The 18,299-nt window shown below is 40.0% G+C and overlaps 1 protein-coding gene across 1 annotated transcript in view; it reads right to left on the reverse strand.

Moving 5' to 3' along the window:
- LOC310731139 (ryanodine receptor 3) overlaps window positions 1-18,299 on the reverse strand; it is a 417,468-nt gene that overhangs the window by 299,758 nt on the left and 99,411 nt on the right. Inside the window, 5 exon segments of the mRNA XM_083550556.1 lie at window positions 1,417-1,552; window positions 2,711-2,891; window positions 9,463-9,584; window positions 9,793-9,957; window positions 12,903-13,059. Coding sequence (XP_083406682.1) covers window positions 1,417-1,552; window positions 2,711-2,891; window positions 9,463-9,584; window positions 9,793-9,957; window positions 12,903-13,059 — 761 coding nt within the window.

Genomic DNA, 18,299 nt, shown 5'->3' on the forward strand with positions numbered 1-18,299 from the left:
GTTATAGAACAGCCTTCCAATTAGTGTTTGTGACTCAGACACAGTCTCAGGGTTCAACTCTAGACCTAAAACATTTATTTAGTCAAGTCTTCTAGGTGTTTCTGAGGCAAAAGGAACAGATCTGGAGGGCTCATGGACATAGTGTTTTGTGCCTTTCGGCTCTCCTTTTTAGTTATGATGCTATGACTAGTCTTGCCAGAGTCCCCAACTCCACAGTGTCTTTAATTTTTATACAACAATAAAGATACTTATAATCCATATTTCTCTCTCTCTCTCTCTCTCTCTCTCTCTCTCTCTCTCTTTAGTTGAATATGATCCTGAAGTTCCAGTGACCAGTGTTCCTGGTGCTCTCCTCTTCTCTGATTTCCCTGCTTCATCCCGGCCTGCCTCTGCATGGGGTTCTCTTCAATTGGGAGCCACTCTGTGCAGCTGGGGATGGTTTCACATCAACAGCTTAAAGATCCATGAAATTACGGAGCAACACAGGAGCTTTGAGGATGGATTTGGACTGTACCTAATGTCAACAGTCTTCTACACTGAAACAGGTCTACAGGTTGCATTTGATCACCATAACTGCACACGTCAACAATGTTTAACTGTAATAAATAGACATTGGGTGCCTCCCAGATGAGGACGGTTCCCTCTTGAGTCTGGCTCCTTTCAAGGTTTCTGCCTTATGCCATCTTATGCCATTTTCCTTGCCACTGTCGCTACTGAATTACTTATTAGAGACATGTTTACAATTACAAGAGACAATCTTCTTCATTCTTTATTACCGTCTTATCTGGGTAAAGCTGCTTTAAGACAAAGTCCATTGTTAAAAGAGCTATACAAATAAAAAAATATTTAATTGATTGAATCAGCTGCCATATAAGACACTGGTGTGGCTTCATGGCATACTTCATCATGGATTTAGATGCCATCTGCTAAGAAAGCAGCTGAATGACATGTATGATCATAAAGCACAATAGTCTTAGTGGTAGAAAAAAAATTCTTCACAATACTGTAAAAATGAAGGTAAAAGAAATAATGTATGAGTGAATATGTTTTTGTGTCATGTGTTTTTTTCAATCATAAGAAAAATGTAAACCCTTAAAAATCCACACCTTTGCAACTTTTGTGCATGTAAATTTAGGTGAAAGATTATTTTTATATACAGTTACACTGGATCCAAACCCTCATAAGAATTGCTCAGGGTACCAAACAAATACAGTGGTATAATAAATCACTCTTCAGCCACACAGAGAGCTAGGGACTGGTTTAAACTTTAATAAACCATGAAATCATATTTGTACACAGAGACACTAAATAAAAAAAAAACACGCTGGAGGACTATTTAATGACCGAACTAATTTCAACATGTAAAATGCAATAACAGAAATAACGTCTCCCTCAGTCTCAGGCATTATACTGTACCTAGAAGCTCGTAGAGTAAGTTGAGAATGCCTTTCCAAGCTGTGCCAGCTTCCTTTCCCAAACATTCGCCAACGTGTGCTGTACTGCTGTAGACACTCAAACGATCAATGCAGTTTGACACCAGTGTCAGCATTCCCTAAGACAGAAGACAAAGAGAGACAAAGCAAGTTTAAAAGAAGTAAAAAAAAAAAAAAAGAGCTCTGCTGTCACGGTGACCATATAGTACTGTATGTGTCCTGCATATTAATCCTGAGTGCAAACCGCTCTAACCTTTAACTATGTGTTTTTCAACCTTAAGTGTTGCCCTTAATCAAGGAATCAATTTCTATAACCGACAATATTATTATTAGACTCAATTGACATAATAGACTTATTTTATAGACTTAATTAGAAAAATCTAATTGTTGATGCCTTTACTTGTCATTTCAGAAAATGCCTTAGATGATTTTCCAGGAACACTTTGATTTGAAGAACAAAAAGCTTAGATAAAGCACAGCTCCATAAATAAAAAAATTAATTCATTACAGAATTCTGAGGTAGTTTTCAGGGTTCATGTCCATTCCCTGAAGCAAACCACTAACAAAAGATTTTAGCAAGTGGAAATATCAATATATACTGTATATAAAACAAGAAAAATTACAAGCTCGAATAATGATGTTCAGCAATAAATTTAACTGGCTTAATGTAATCCTATAAAAAGTACTTCTTGAAACATTTGATTATATTCAAGATATGTTTCCTTGTGTTAAGATAGCTTTTATTTGCAGGGATTCCACCAGAACTTGCTTGGGTCATTTACTTAGTAGTACTTTACTTAGTAAAGAGAACGTGTAATGCTACACCATACTAAGACATTATGCACACTTGTGTTCCTACTTTGTGGCAGCATGGCTGTGGTTGATTAGGTGCAAACGTTTGACCATATGTAAAACAAAAGTAGAATATGATATAAATCCATATGACTAACAATCCCAGCATTTCGAAGATTTTATTATTAATTACTGTTCGTACATTGTAAGCACCTGCGTACCTGGGTTTTATTTCTCTCCTGGGCTGACTAGACATATTGTATCTGAAATTGCATATTGCATAATTCAATTTGAAAATGTTTAGCAGTTTCATAGGTGATTATAGGTAATATGCTAGCATACTCTGAAAAATGGAAAAATAATTTTAACTATTCAACATCGGACCCTTGCCGGGTCCTGCTGTGGAAATGGTCCCTTAATAAATGTTCTCTAATAAAAAAAGAAAAAGACAAGTTGGCTTGTCAAAGCTGGTTAAGGACACTGACCTCCTGTTTGAAGAGGTTCTGGCGGTTCTTGAGTGAACGCAGCTTGATCTGCTTCTTTTCATGCTCAAGTTTGGCATCAGGGAGTTGAAAATATGTAATGAGATCATTAAGGGTCTGGAAAACTTCATCAATGGGAAGAGTAACAGATGTACGATTCTTGCCAGCAAGACTGTCCAGGTCCCTGATATAAAGGTTTATGAAGAGATAAGGTTCAATGATCACAAGATTAAAACATATGACTAAAACCTTAGTTCCCTTTCAGGAACTCGAGCTATGTCAAAACGCTTTGGGAACGTGCCTGAGTGTTCACGCTCCGAAATAATGTGTAATCAGTCAAAAATTGGACGCTGGCTGTCACCAGCTGGGTGACGTCACAACCAGGAATTATAAAACGCACATGGAGTGAAGCTGCGCCAGTTTCTGTTTGTTCACGAAGTGCAAGTGTGTATGTGTTGTATTTGTCAATCGTTTGTCTCCAAAAAAAAAATAAGTGAAAGCAAGCAAGAACACACTTTTCGGCTGTACGTTCCTCCTTGGGGCAAGGAGGCACCCCTTCACAGCCGGATCCCCAAAAAGTCCTGTCGTCAAAGCCTTCCTTCTGATGACAGTCCTCAGATCGGTCACCTCAAGGGGGTTCGGTGCTGAGCATCACACAGGATCCCCAACAGGGGGAGTGCGAGTCACGATGCTACATGTACCTCCGGAACAGACATTTCTGACAGAGTGAGCCACAGGTGCCTCTCTGTAGACACCAGGGCAGCCATGGACCAGCCAATGGCCCTAGTGGTCTCTTTGGTGGCTCTGAGAGCCAGATCCGCCGTGAGGTGTTCGTGAACACCTTGTGAAAACCTCCCATATCCAGCTCATGCAGCAGGTCAGCCTAATACGCCTGTAACCCCACTTGGTGTGCAGGAATGCAGCGGCTTGAGCTGCCAAAACATAAGCTTTACCCATGAGCGCCGACATATTACGTAGGGGCTTCAAGCGTAGTGTCAGGGTCTTAGGGAGCAGGGAGCAGGGAGCAGGCGAATCTCAGGGTAGCAGACTGTGCTTACTGTACCCCGCGCAAATGTATGTATATATATACATATATATATATATATATATATATATATATATATATATATATATATATATATATGTATATATATATATATATATATGTATATATATATATATATATATATATATATATATATATGTATATATATATATGTATATATATATATATATACATGTATATATATATATATATATATATATATGTATATATATATATTTTTTTTTTGAAACAAAAAGCTTTTTTGAAGACAAAAAGTTTTATTGCACTCTGTGATACCAAAGTCGAGGAGCTTAAGTGCCGTTGCCAAGCTTGATATAACTTGGCCGGTTTATGAGCAGAAAATGCCTTCATCCAGTAAATTAGATCTTTCCCATCGTGCACACTGAGATGTCCAGGTCATGGGCAAACCCTTTTCGGCCCATCCCTTTACCCCCAGCTCGACTGTGTATTGTCACCAACCGGGGCGGAAAAAACATGGGTATGGAGCGATGCCGCTGGTTGAAGAGACGCTTGCCAGCTACCTCTCTCCCGGGATTGCCTGCTCCCTTAGGACCCTAACACTAGTAATATGTCTGTGCTCATGGGTAAAGCTTATGCTTCGGCAGGTCAAGCCGCTGCATCCCTGCACACCATGGTGGTGTTACAGGCATATTAGGCTGACCTGCTGCATGAGCTGGATGTGGGAGGTGTTCATGAGGTGTTCAAGAGCTCCGCTGCACGGCGGCTCTGGCTCTCAGAGGTCCCTTGGCGCGTCGCGACTCACACTCCCCCTGTTGGGCGAAGCCCTGTGAGGTGACAGATCTGAGGATTGACATCTTCAACAGGAAAGCTTTGTCAAAAAAGTCCTGTCACAGGACTTACTGGGGATCCGGCTGTAAAGGGGCGCATTGCACTGCTGTATATGGTGCCCGCCCTGCCCCGGCCCACCCAGGGATCTGGTCCATTAACCCTGCAACCCGTGGTGCTTCAGCGAGCTCTTTTCTCGGTTTCCACCTGGCGCGTGCAGCTTTCTTCTGCGATTTGTGGCCATCCTTACAGCCGTCAGGAAGGTCAGAAAAGGACAGTCTCTCACTTTCTCTCACTTTGATGAGATCCTGGGTTCCTATCTCTAGGCCCCGTGCTGGGAGTCACCAGGGAGCGATCATGAGTGGTAGCTCTGCCCAAGGTCTATGGGAAGGGCCCCATCTACTTTGGCACATCAACTTCTAGCCCTGAAGCATTTCCTCTCAGACCTCAGAAATCACCACGTGCTGATCTGTATGGACAACATCGCGGCGGTCTCCTACATCAACCTTCAAGCAGGTCTGTGTTCTCGCTCCCTGTACAGGCTGGTGCACCAGATCCTCCTTTGGGTCCTGGGGAAGCTCCTCTCATTGAGAGCAATTTACTGGGGCTGGACGGTATGGCTCAGGCTTGGCTAAGGCAGCGTCTGTATGCCTTTCCGCCATCGAGCTGCTTCCGTGAGTTCTGGAGAGAGTTTGCAGGGACGCAGTCCGCCTCCTCCTGGTAGCTCTAAGGTGGCCGAGCAAACCATGGTTTTCGGACCTGATAGCTCTCCTCAAACGCCCTCCATGGGAGATGTCGGTCTTATTCCTTTCCCAGCTCGGGGGTGCCATATTTAACCCCTGCCCGGAATTGTGGAGGCTGTGGTTGTGGCACCTGAGGGGGCACAGCTCTGAGGTTCTGGTCTCTCCACCAAGGTGGTACAGACCATTCTCCATTTCAGGGCTCCCTCAATGAGGAGGTCGTATGCTGCCAGATGTAGTCTGTTCTGCTCGTGGTGTGAGCACCACCAGCTGGATCCAGTCTATTGCCCAGTTGGCTAAGGACAGTTTGCCAAAAAGTTGGCTTCTTCCACACTAAAAGTCTACGCATCCGCTATTTCAGCATATCATGCCCCTTTAGCAGGGCAATCTCTGGGCAGAAACCCTTGTAACGTGTTTACTTCGCGGCACCCAGAGAAGCCAAGGCATCTTGGCGGCACCTTTCCATCAAGACCATGCTCTTGTTGGCCATTAGCTCTATCAAGAGAGTAGAAGACATGCAAGCCCTTTCTGTCTCCCCCTCCTTCCTGGAGTTCACCCCAAGTATGGCCAGTGCCTTCCTGTACCCCTGAACGGGTTACATTCCCAAGGTGACCTCGGGAACGTCCCACAACCTGTAAGGTTACAGGCTTTCTATCCTCCTCCGTTCCAGGCCCCAGACTAGGAAAAACTGACCCGTCTGTGTCCGGTGTGTGCACTGGACACCTACGTCCACAGGACGGGTCCTTGGAGTAAAACTGATCAGCTGCTTGTCTGCTACGGCTCTCCCAGGAGCTAATAAGCAGACACTAAACAGATGGATCATTGATGCTATTGCATCATCCTATGAGTCCTCCCCGCTCCTTTCGGGTGTGGCTGCCTCAAAAGCTTGGTCCACTGGAGTACCCCTCCAAGACATTTGCAATGCTGCGGGCTGGTCCACCCCGCTGACCTTCATGCGGTTCTATAACCTGGACCGCAGTGCCTCTCCTGGCCCCTCTGTCCTCCCCTAGCTGTGCTTAAACATACACACTTGTTAAAGACTGGTCAGTCTGGCATGATTGGACACTCGTTCCCAAAGCGTTTCAACGCAGCTCGAGTTCCTGAAAGGGAACGTCTCTAGGTTATGTATGTAACCCTAGTTCCCTGAGGAAATGAGACGATGCGTCTCTAAGCCACACTTCTGGCCTACCTGCAGTGCTTCCTTCTCCTTTACAGGAGCTGGCGCCGGCTTCACTCCATGTGCGTTTTTTTATTTCCTGGTCGTGACATCACTCCGCCGGTAATGGCCAGAGTCCAATTTTTGACTGATTACACACATTATTTTAGATGAATTATTTTTGATTATTTTATGAACACTCGGGCGCATTCCCAAAGCATTTAGATGCAGCTCCCTCAGGGAACTACGGTTACATACGTCACCTAGAGACGTTATTAAAGAAATGATGTTCATGTGTTGACAAAAAGTATGACAGAATGTTAAGTGAAAACATTTTGCTTTTAAAAAGTATATTTAATAATCGATTGTGATAGAATGGCCAAATTAAGTGTGCACAGCAGTATCAGTGATGCAAGAAAGCAGAGAAATTGTGAAAACTCTTCTGTACTGCAAGCTCTGATTTCTGAGGTATGCAATTTTATGCAAATCCGTTTAGAGATGTTGGGGTTGGTTAATTGTAACCAGTTCTATTTTTTCTGAAAAAACTGATCTCATTCATAAATCCCAAAAAGTTGGAAACAGAAAAATATTTGTCTTTGGAGAGTTCAATGATTTCTCCTCAGGTTCTTTTTGTGGTACATAGTTTTGATTCACTGCACAGTGAGCAGATACTGCATAATTTTGACTTCATGAGTCAGTTCTTATTCTTTAAATATTTCACATTATACATCTGCCTGATCGAATACTCGATTCTCATTAGCTGGAAGGTGTGTCTTTAAACTGCTGAATGCTTAGGTGCTTATAAAGTAGGTTTGCAGAGAATGTTAATTATGCAATTCTAACAACATAGAGTGGAATATACAAAGTGCTGTTAATGACTAAACTTGCTAACAGGATACCTGATAATTCATAGCTTTGTATTAGAGTTTTTATTCCTTCAACATACATATTCTCTACACTTAGGAAGGATTGACCCCAGTTTAGGCTTTAATCTGTGTTTAGTCACTCCAGCCTCTCTCCAATATATCTACCTATTTAACTCCAGAGGTAATAAATATATTCTTTTATGAAAATAAAATGTTTATAAATGATGAATAAACATTGTTTTACAACATTCCGTCTGTGGTACATTTTCATAATTTCATTTTAAAACCAGTTTGTAAAATGAAGGTGGAGCCGAATCTGTTGAATGTTCTCTCTTTCAGTGAGCAAGAAAGAGAATAAAAGGCAGAGAGCCTTAAGAGCGAGAGAGATGCAGAGCTGCCCAGCTGTTTCTAGGCATAGGCAAACTAGGCAGCCGCCTAGGCCACAACCAGCTGCCCAGTTGCTGCCCTCACCTCACCTCTGTCCCACCCCAAGTATTATTATTATTGCTACTTAGTAAAAGTAGTAGGGTTTTTTTCATTCTTCTCCTTCTTCTTCTTCTTCTTCTTTCGTCTTCTCCCATTAGGGGTCGCCATAGTGGATCATCCATCTCCATAAGTCTTTTACATCGGCCTCTTTCAAACCAAGTCCAGAAGTATGCATATCCACTATTTACAACCATGATAATAAAAAAAATTCATCTTAGAATGCACAATATATATGGGGCTGGCTAAAGCAGCAAAAAACAACTCAGGTTTTACTCTTGTCAGCCAAGAACAAGAATCTGTGGTAAGAATGGACCAAGCATGACAGCTCCAGGTTAGATCTTCTTCTTTCTTTGCCCTATCAGCGGTCACCACAGCAGATCATCCGTCTCCTTTACATCTGCCTCTTTTAAACCAACTTCCTTCATGTCTTTCCTCACCACATTAAATTGAATTGAATTGAATTGAATTGAATACTCAGCATTCTCCTACCGATATAACCCATGTCCCTTCTCTGCACATGTCCAAACCATCTCAATCGCCAAACTCCAAAACTATCCTACACACCACCATCCGATCCTGTCTAGCTCCACTGTCCACTGCCAACACCTTACAGTCGCCAATCTCCCTCAGGTTGCATCTCCTACATAGAACATAGTCCACATTATACATTCCTCCACTCTTACACATAACCCTATGAGCCTCCATCTTCTTAAAATACGTATTTTCCACTGCCATTTCCATCCTTTTAGCAAAATCTACCACCATCTGCCCTTCCACATTCCTCTCCTTGAGGCCATACATACCCATCACCTCCTCATCACCTCAATCACTAATTATTCATTCCTAGGTACCCTCTACACCACTTTCTTTAACTCACTCCAGAATTCTTCCTTATCCTCATCTCACAACCCACTTGTGGAGCATATGCACTGATGACATTTATCATTACCCCTTTAACTTCCAGCTTCATGTTCATAACCCATAATCAGAAACTCTCTTCACCTTCACTACACTCTTACTAATTTGTTTCCTTCAGAATCACCCCTGTACCATTTCTCTTTCCATTCACACCATGAAATAACAGTTTAAACCCACCTAAAATGTTCCTGGCCTTACTTCTTTTCCACTTGGTCTCCTGAACACACAACATATCTACCTTTCTCCTCTCCATCATATCAGCTACCTTTCTCCTTTGACCAGTCATAGTTTACAGTACCCACTATAACCTTCACTATCCTATACTTCTCCTTTTCCTGCTGTCTCTGTAGATGACTTTCTCCTCTCATTCTTCTCATTTGGGTTTAGAAGAAATATAATGAATTAGAGTTTTTTTTCAATATGTTGCAATTTTTAAGTTTTTTGATTACTTTCGATTATCTGAGTAGTCTCTATGGCAGGGAATGTTTAAACATACAAATAATTTGTACGGTGTGGGAGTGGAACATTGTGGTGGGTGGGCAGAGGCATGGGTGGGGGTATTAAAAGAGTGCCAAAAAGGCTAGAAACAGCCATGTGTGTATATGTGCATGCTTTCTTAACAGTAAAAAGTTAAAGAAAACATTAAAACATGACTGTGGCAAAAAACACCTGAGCCAGCAAGCTCTCCACACTATCATACTGATGGACCATGCAGACCATGGACCATGGTCCTATACCTGATAAAATGACTGAAGAGTTGTGTGGTGTTGCGAATGATGCGTGCAGCACGTGATTCTTCATGCTGACAGCGTTGAAGTGTGAAGCCATCATCCATGTGTCCTTCTGCATGAAGACAGGCCTGACACAAATACGTTCATATTATAAAAAGCAATAACTAGAGAATCTAATAGAATATTGATAGAATCATAAGTAGGTGGCTGAAATTGAATTATCGTCGACTGGCCATGTCATCAGGTCTAACATGTAAACATATAAAAATTGTAATCAGTATAATAATGTAAATTGATTAAATAACACCAAATGGAAAGAATACATAAGTGATTTACCCGTCTCGTGAGAGGCCCCAGTCGTGTTGATTTCACATCTGGTGCCTGATATGAGAGCCACAGGCCAGTGGCCATGTGCATGATGAAACAGAGTGAGTCTCCATACTTAATCTCAGGCACCCCCATACCCTCAACATCTTTTTTTGGACTCGACTCCAGCTTCTCCTGAGGAGTGCAACATTATGAAAGATTAGAGCTTCAATGTTGTAAAAATTTGTGTTAATGTTTGGCAAAAGATTAAATAAAAATGGACAAGAGTAACCATGACATGAGTCATAAATAAAATGATTGATGGAAAATGTAGCTAATGCGTTCAGGATTCTAACAATATATGGAAGGATTTTATTCCCAGTTGTTAACAGCTGTTTTCAGCTTGTGCTAACTGGGCTTTGTTTACAAAAAAAAAGAAAACAATTAAAATGGACAGTCAAAAAAGTTGTTTTATCTTCGATTTGCACAAAGCAGCAATGTGGAAAATATTTTGGGGGCGAAATAACAATCTCAATTATTGAGATTGGATTGGAATGGCCGGACATCAATATGAATAGCCATGACTGTAAAACAATAGCTTGTCTGGCTACCTGGCCATCAATATGAATGCTAAATCTGTATCAATAGCCAAACATATATAACACATTTAATGGTCAGCCCTTAATTTATATGCAGACTGTATGAATAGAGTTTGAATGGCCAGCTGAGTTTAGCAATATCAGGCCCAAAGTGTCTTCTTTCCAAAGATATCTATATTGTGTATATAGCACATTTTTGTTAACTGTTAACATTTAAAGTTACATAGGGCATTTTCAGCTGAGAGTCCTAAAATTTGCGCTGGGTGGGGTGGGGAGGGCCAAACCAGACATAGTTTGTATTTATGTTTGTAGGAACCAAATTTTTCATGATCTCTTCATTCAATTTAAAATATAAACTCATGAAACATGTGGCTTTTACCCTATTACTTTTCTGGATTGCCACATTACTGATTTCATGCATTTATATATGAAGAAAAGAAAACATTTCAATTCAGGAAATTTATATTCACGGTACTTCATCATCTATAACATTATCTTTTTGAGCAATATCAACTTTGAATAATGGACAGTAAAGCTAAAAGTGTCTTCTTATTAAAGATTAGGGATGAGTGAGTACAGCATTATCTGTATCTGTATCTGTTAACCATATGAATTATCCGTATCTGTATCTGTACTCAGAGTGGGTGGGGCCTAACCCGGAAGTAGGTGGGGCTTGTCTCGAACTGGGCGGGGCTTTAATATGTTATTTTAAGCATGCAATTGATATGGGTTGATCAGAAATTGTTATATTTATTGCTGATTAGAAAAATATTTACAGGACAGCATCAGGATTGAGCTTCAGATCAATGGTTTTGATCACGATACAGATACAGATAATTCATATGGTTAACAGATACAGATAATGCTGTACTCGCTCATCCCTAGTGTGTATGTAGCTTAATTAATTTGTAATATTTATAACACTAGCTTACAACCTTTTTTTTTCTTTTTTTTTTCATGAAATACAGCAAAAACGTGTCAGGTTACTGGTTAGAGACAGCTGAAGGTTTAAAAAAGAAAAAAAATCTCAGACAGAACCCACGTTTACCAGAACTCTACTGGTTAGTAAGTACGTATTATTAACGTTACAACCCAAAGTAAAAAGCTGAAGAAACCCTAAACGTTAATGGAAAAGACCCGCGAACCCGAGTGACTGAGGGAGAGACAGAGAGCTGTTGTGTGTGTGACTGTGAGTGAGCAGAGCGGGACACAGCAACACAGTACATCTGTATGTGTGTAGGGGAGGGGCACTGTGACTAGCTCTATCACAGAACGCTGACACAATCAGCTACCCAATGATGATTTTCATTCAATCCGAGCACAGATATTGACTCGTATTACTCGTATAATAATCGTACTCGGTACAAGTGCTTTATCTGTACCGGATACTCGTTTCAGTCGAGTATCTGGCTCATCTCTATTAAAGATATTTAAATTGTGCATGTAGCACATTTTTGTCAGGAACTGTTAACATTTAAAGTTAGGTAGGGCATTTTTAGCTGTGAGTCCCAGAATCTGTGGCGAAGGCTAACAGGTTAAAGTCTTTACATCTTGACCCTTTATTCAAATTTTCAGCCATAAAGCACTCAGAATCTTACATGTTATCTTACATTACAAACTGAAATACAATTGCCAGCTATATCGAAAAACAAAGTGTTTTCAAGGATTTTTACTCAGTGTGGAATAATTAATTGCTCCAGCATTGCCATGTAAGACCTTCATGAGATGAACTGAAGCTAGAGTTTGCAACACCTTCTATATGGTCAACTGATCTGTGTTAACACACAGTCCACAGTCAACTCATATCAATCATAATGCTGTTAATTCTAGTTATTAATTTCAACATTTATATAAAATTAAAATTCATTTTTAGTTCCCTGATAAGCAGGTCAGCAAAAACTTTAAGAATCCATTTATTCATGGTAAGCAGCATGTGCTGAGTAAACTGGGTATAAGGAAGCAATTTACAAAGCATGCAAAGACTGAGACAGACAGATACACAGACATAAATTAACTTGCATATGAGAAAAGTTTACAAGCTAAACCATTGCTATTATTACTGAGACACTTTATATTATATCACAATTATTTTTCCGGTGGAATAATCGAACAGGACAAAGCTCAACTAATAACCAACAAATGACATGAAATCCAAACATCTATTTGAAAATTTAAATATAGATTTGCTAGGCAAGGGTGGTTTGACTACTCTTCATAAATCAGCAAATCTATTCCTGTTTGATTAACACATCTTCATTTTAATAAATAATATATCAGTATGAAACCAATGTACAGGCCCTTGTTCTGGGTTGAGAAACATTAGGTGTCCTGAAGCTCACTTGCTCTTGCTCTTACATAACATTCATAACTTTGAAGCCTCTATTTTCCTAAATTAGTTCTGATCCTAGATCAATATCCTTAATAAACATGTACAGATTCACCAGGAGGAGCAGAAGCTTTATGATTGGTTGTGTATTGGTTATGATCCTTCAAACAGAGAGCAATTATGTCTGCTGTCCAAACAGGTGTAATGTCAGAGACCTTGGAAGATCGGAAGCAGAAGGTGGTGGAGGTTGTGTCTGATTTCTCCCGATCCTGCAGCACAAGGCCTTTGTCTTCAGTCAGAGCCAGATAATGACCTGTAGTTAGGTGGTGCAGGCGGAATGGCTGCCCCCAGCGGATATGACTGCCACACCAACTGAACAACAGCACACACACATTAACACACAAATCATGTCTACAATAACATACACAGGGTGTCTCTAAAGCCAATAAAACTAAACCAATGTAAAACTGATTAGCCCAAATGTTATTCTTTCCCCCTTTCAAAATTGTGCATTATAAACCACTTTTAAGCAAATATTTGTTCAGAAATCGACATCAAGTGTTGTAATAGTCTGTATGTATTAGCATGCTTACAGTCCTGCCATACACCATACAGATGGTCCCCGAGTTACGATGGTTTGAAATAAAATTTTTTGATCTTACGATAGCAATACAACAAAATTGTGAAAAAAAAAAAAAAAACCTAAAATTTCACACAACAGGCACAGGCATCAGCGTACGATGTATGAAACAATGGACGCACAGCTAGAATTAGCATATCTCTAGCAATGTGAGATGCCCCACTCTCGCTAGTGGTCGATGGAGTAAAGTTGTCTCAGTGTGTATTTTTTTCTGTTTTAAACAGCAATTTTGTGATAAAAGCACTTTTTCCAAGCACCCAAGTATGTCTCCTGCTTGTAGTGAAAAAAAGAAGAAGACGCCACCAGTTTAGAGCAGAAAATTCTAATTATATATTAGCATGAAGCAGGAAAGGCTGTCACAGTCATAGTACCATCTTTGACTTACGATATTTTTTTTTTTTTTACTTATAATTGGGTTGTCATATGTCATCATTACTTTGTATAAAGGATATAGCACATTATTTATGTTCATATTCATCTAACCATTTTTGGATGTTGGGTCATGATGAACAAAAGCCACAATATCCTAATAGAATAGGTTTACTTAAACATTTCTAAATTCATGTTTTTACAGCTCTTGCATTTCCAGTTCTTTTTCTACACTTTTAGTTCAATTCAATAAAATTTTTTGGGACAGGATAAAGATAATTACTGGATGCAGCTCGAAGTGGGGTAACACAAGTCTCTTTACCCCTGAAACTACTGTAAATGTAGCACAGGGGAGAGTGTCCCTCCACCCGCGATTCAAAGTACCTGGCCAAGGTGGAGTTTTTACCATGACTACTGAAGGCCTGCGCTGGGAGACCCTCTACAGCACATCTTTATGTGGAAAACATCCTTCTTCATTCCAGTTCCAAAGAACCCACACCCTGGAGAGCTAAATGACTTTAGGCCAGTCGCCCTGACATCTCACATAATGAAGACAGGTCCTCCATGCACTCGTCAATCTTCAGTTTGCATACTAGGAATAGGTGGGAGTAGAGGATGCCATAATCTACGTTACACTGATCCCTCTCTCACCTGGACAGCGCAAGCAGGGCTGTAAGAATTAAATTTCTAGACTTCTCCAGTGCCTTCAACACCATCCAACTGCTGCTCTTTAGAGATAAACTGACAGAAATGGGAGTGGGCTTACACCTGGTGGCATGGATCATGGACTAACTGACAGGCAGACCTTAGTACATGTGACTGGGGGACTACAGGACTGACACTGCCGTCAGCAGTACGGGAGCGCCGCAAGAGACTTTGCTCTCTCTGGTCCTGTTCACCCTGTATATGTTGGATTTTCAATTCAACTCAGAGTCCTGCCACATGGGGAGGATGGTGGTGGACTTCATGAGATCCAGGCCTAAACTAGAGCCTCTAACTATCAACAGTGACTGTGTGGAGATTGTAAAGGCTTACATATACCTGGGAGTGCAGCTGGATGATAGAATAGACTGGACTGCCAACACAGATGCTTTGTGCAGGAGAGGACAGAGCCAGCTGTACTTCCTCAGAAGTTCAGGACTGTAGTGCCCCCCTTTGGCTAACTGGATTGATATTTTGTGTGTATACGGTCCTACAATTTCACAGTGCATACCAGACCAAAACCAGGAATTCTTATATAGCCCTGCAAATTATTCACTCCAACCCCTGTACATATGGATTTCATACCCCTATTTATCATACTGCTACTTATTGTAAATAGGCCACTTGTGCATTTCTAGTTACATGCTAACTGCATTTCATTGGCTCTGTACATGTACCTTGCACAATGACAATAAAGTTTAATCTAATCTAAAACTGTGTTGAGACAAACACTATGTAACATCTGGTGGGTGTCATTTAGATTTCATGTCCCAGGCATTTTCTTTTAACCCTTGACATCTGCTTTTCAATCAAAGAATGAGCACCACGGCTTACACTTTTATTTAAAGTTTGTATACCACAGTGTAATACCCCTACCCCGGAAGACACAAAGCAGGACAAACCCTGACCTCTCCAGCTGACTTCAAAGCAGCATTCAACTGATAAAGTAAGCCAGTCCCTATACCTTACACAGTACACACCCACCCACCCACCCACACACACACACACACACACACACACACACACACACACACACACACACACACAGACATACATACACCACCCCGAAAGCCAGATAACCCCCTGGCCTCTCTGTTTGACTCCACAGGGACCCTCAAACCATAAAACAATTCACTCTCGAAACTTGGCCCCAGTACGTCTGTTTGTGACACACACACACATATACAGACAAACACACACACACACACACACCAAAAGGGAGCATTCTTTTATTAATTAAATAATAAATAGAATGTCCCACTTCACATGACAGAAACATACATCTTGTTTGTATCTTGTCCTATATAAAGCAAGTGTTTAACTCTACCTCAATAATAGTTACACTCCAAAAGGTTTAGTAATATACCTCTGTTTTAATGTTGTCTCTTCTTTTTGATTTAAAATTATTTTCTCTTTATTCTTTCTTTCCTTACAAGGGTGCATTGTATACACCAGAATATAATGTTGTATTAACATAAATTATACCTTAAATACTGGTCCCGGTACATTGTACATCTGTTTTAATGCAGTCTTTTCTTTTAAGGCTTGATGTCAAAGGTGACATAAAATTATCTTTTTTTTATTTTCCTAACAAGGGTGCATCTTATATACCTAAATATAACATTGTATTAACAAAGATATACCTTAAATACTGGTATGGTAATAGTATGTTAAATGTTAACTGGTATGTAATGTACCTCTGTTTTAATGCTGTCCTTGCTTTCCATGCCTAATATCAAAATGATCACCAAAATGATCCTTATTTTGCAAACAATTGTGCATTTTATTTGATCATGAAATGTACCATACTGTCTTAATACACTTCGGATAAAACTTTGACATTTCCAAAGCAAGTATAACCATGGATATGTATGTAAGTATGGAAACCATGCCCACAAACGCATGAACAAAACATCTTGAACCCAACTAATCAACAGTCAGTCAGCCAGGTCAAGTCAACTCGTTCGCTCGAGGGAAGGGCCCAGGGGCCCAAAGGCCCAGAGAGTCAGACTTTCGGAACAGCTTGGAAACGACTCTCTTCCTTCGAGATCTTCCGGCAAGCTTTACTTTCAAGAACAACAACTGCTCTAATCTTCAGGAAAACCTGAAAGAATATCTGACTCCATCCTAACTGACTCTTCAAAGAACTCTTTGTCGCATCCGGACTCTAGCGCAACAAGCCAATGCAAGTAACCGCTTTACCAACCAATTTAGATGCGTTTTTAAGTGTGAGCCTCTTTATTGAATTTAAGGTGAATTTGAATTCTGTGACGATTTCTCAGTTAGGGTGTGATTAATTTTGAAGTTTAAGCTTGCCATCCCTTTCCTTTCTTTCTCTCTTTCTTCTTTTTCTTTCTCTTCCTCCTTTTCCTATTTTTTACTTTTTGTTTATTTCTATTTTCATTTTTATTTTATTTTTGTTTGTTTGTGTAGTTAGTTTTATGTTGTGTTTGTCTCATTCATTAAAAGCGTATTTTTCATAAGTGATTGTCTCTGAGTGCCGCTCACATTTTAAGGTTCCTGCAACATTCGATCTTAACTACATGCTCTATTAATTGTATGGTATAAAGTAAAAGGGAGATACCTCTTTTATAGAATTAATAAAAGATTATCGTTCGCCGGACGAACAGACCAAATAAGTGTAACGTTAATTTCAATTCAACTTGATTTAAATATTTAGGAATAACTATAACCCGTTATAATTATTTATAAATATTTCCTTTTCTTTGCGAGCTAAATTGGCTACATATAAAGGTGGAGAATGCAGGCAAACTGTTGTTCAAACTATATACTCATTTTATCTTTATCAATTGTTTTTCCCTCTTCTCTCCCATTCGCTACATATAATGGTGGAGAATGCGGGCAATGAGGTTATTCAAACTATATACTCATTTTATCTTTATTAATTGTTTTTCCCTCTTCTCTCAAATTCTTTATAACTATAAGGACAAACATTTGAGAACACCTGACCATAAGATTTGTATGTGTTTTTTTAACAACCCATTCCACAATTAGTTCCAGCTTGCTGTTATAATAACCTTTACTATTGTGGACAATGTTTCATTACATTTTTCAGTGTGGTTGTGCTCATTCAGCCACATGGGCTGAGTAAAGTCAGGTACTGATGAAGGATAAGGAGCCCTAAGGGAACCGTCAGATGAGCAAGCTAGTGGCGACTGTGATAAGAAAAACTCCCTGAGATGATATGATGAAGAAACCTTGAGAGGAACCAGACTCAAAAGAGAACCATCCTCATCTGTGTGGCACCGATTGTCCATTCATTGCAGTTCCATTTATTGTTTCACAGATAGAGCAATCATTGTAAGAAATGGTAGCCCAGTGTTAAGACGATGGACTACAGATTGAAAGTTTGTAGGATCAAATCCCACGACTGACAAGCACTTCACCAAGGCCATACTCCTCAGTTGCATAAGCGTAAATTAAAATAATCAAAATAATAGCATCTGCCCTAAATGCTATAAATGTAAATAGTGAAACAGGACTACTAAGACTCTTCTTCTATCCGTCCAGGCAAATTTAATAACAGGAATGTTATGAAACCACACAATAGATGAACTTTATCTCTAATTAATTCGGTAAAACCTTTTTTTTTGTGACAGCAGTTAACAAAAAGATCAGATAGCTAATATCTAGAAGTTTGGTTGTCCAAATAGGCATGAAATGGAAATGAAATGGTTTTAATTTCTTATACATATAAATGTATACAGTATCCCACAAAAGTGAGTACACTCTTCACATTTCAGCAACTATTTTAGTATATCTTCCCAAGGGACAATACTATAGAAATAAAACTTAGATATATTTAATGAATGGAAGATGGCGCCGCCCGAGTGGCAGCATGCTGAACCAGCTCCTGTTTAAGTTTGAACTCTTTTACTTT

This window comes from Silurus aristotelis (assembly GCF_946808225.1).
Source record: "Silurus aristotelis genome assembly, chromosome: 9".
NCBI lineage: Eukaryota > Metazoa > Chordata > Actinopteri > Siluriformes > Siluridae > Silurus > Silurus aristotelis.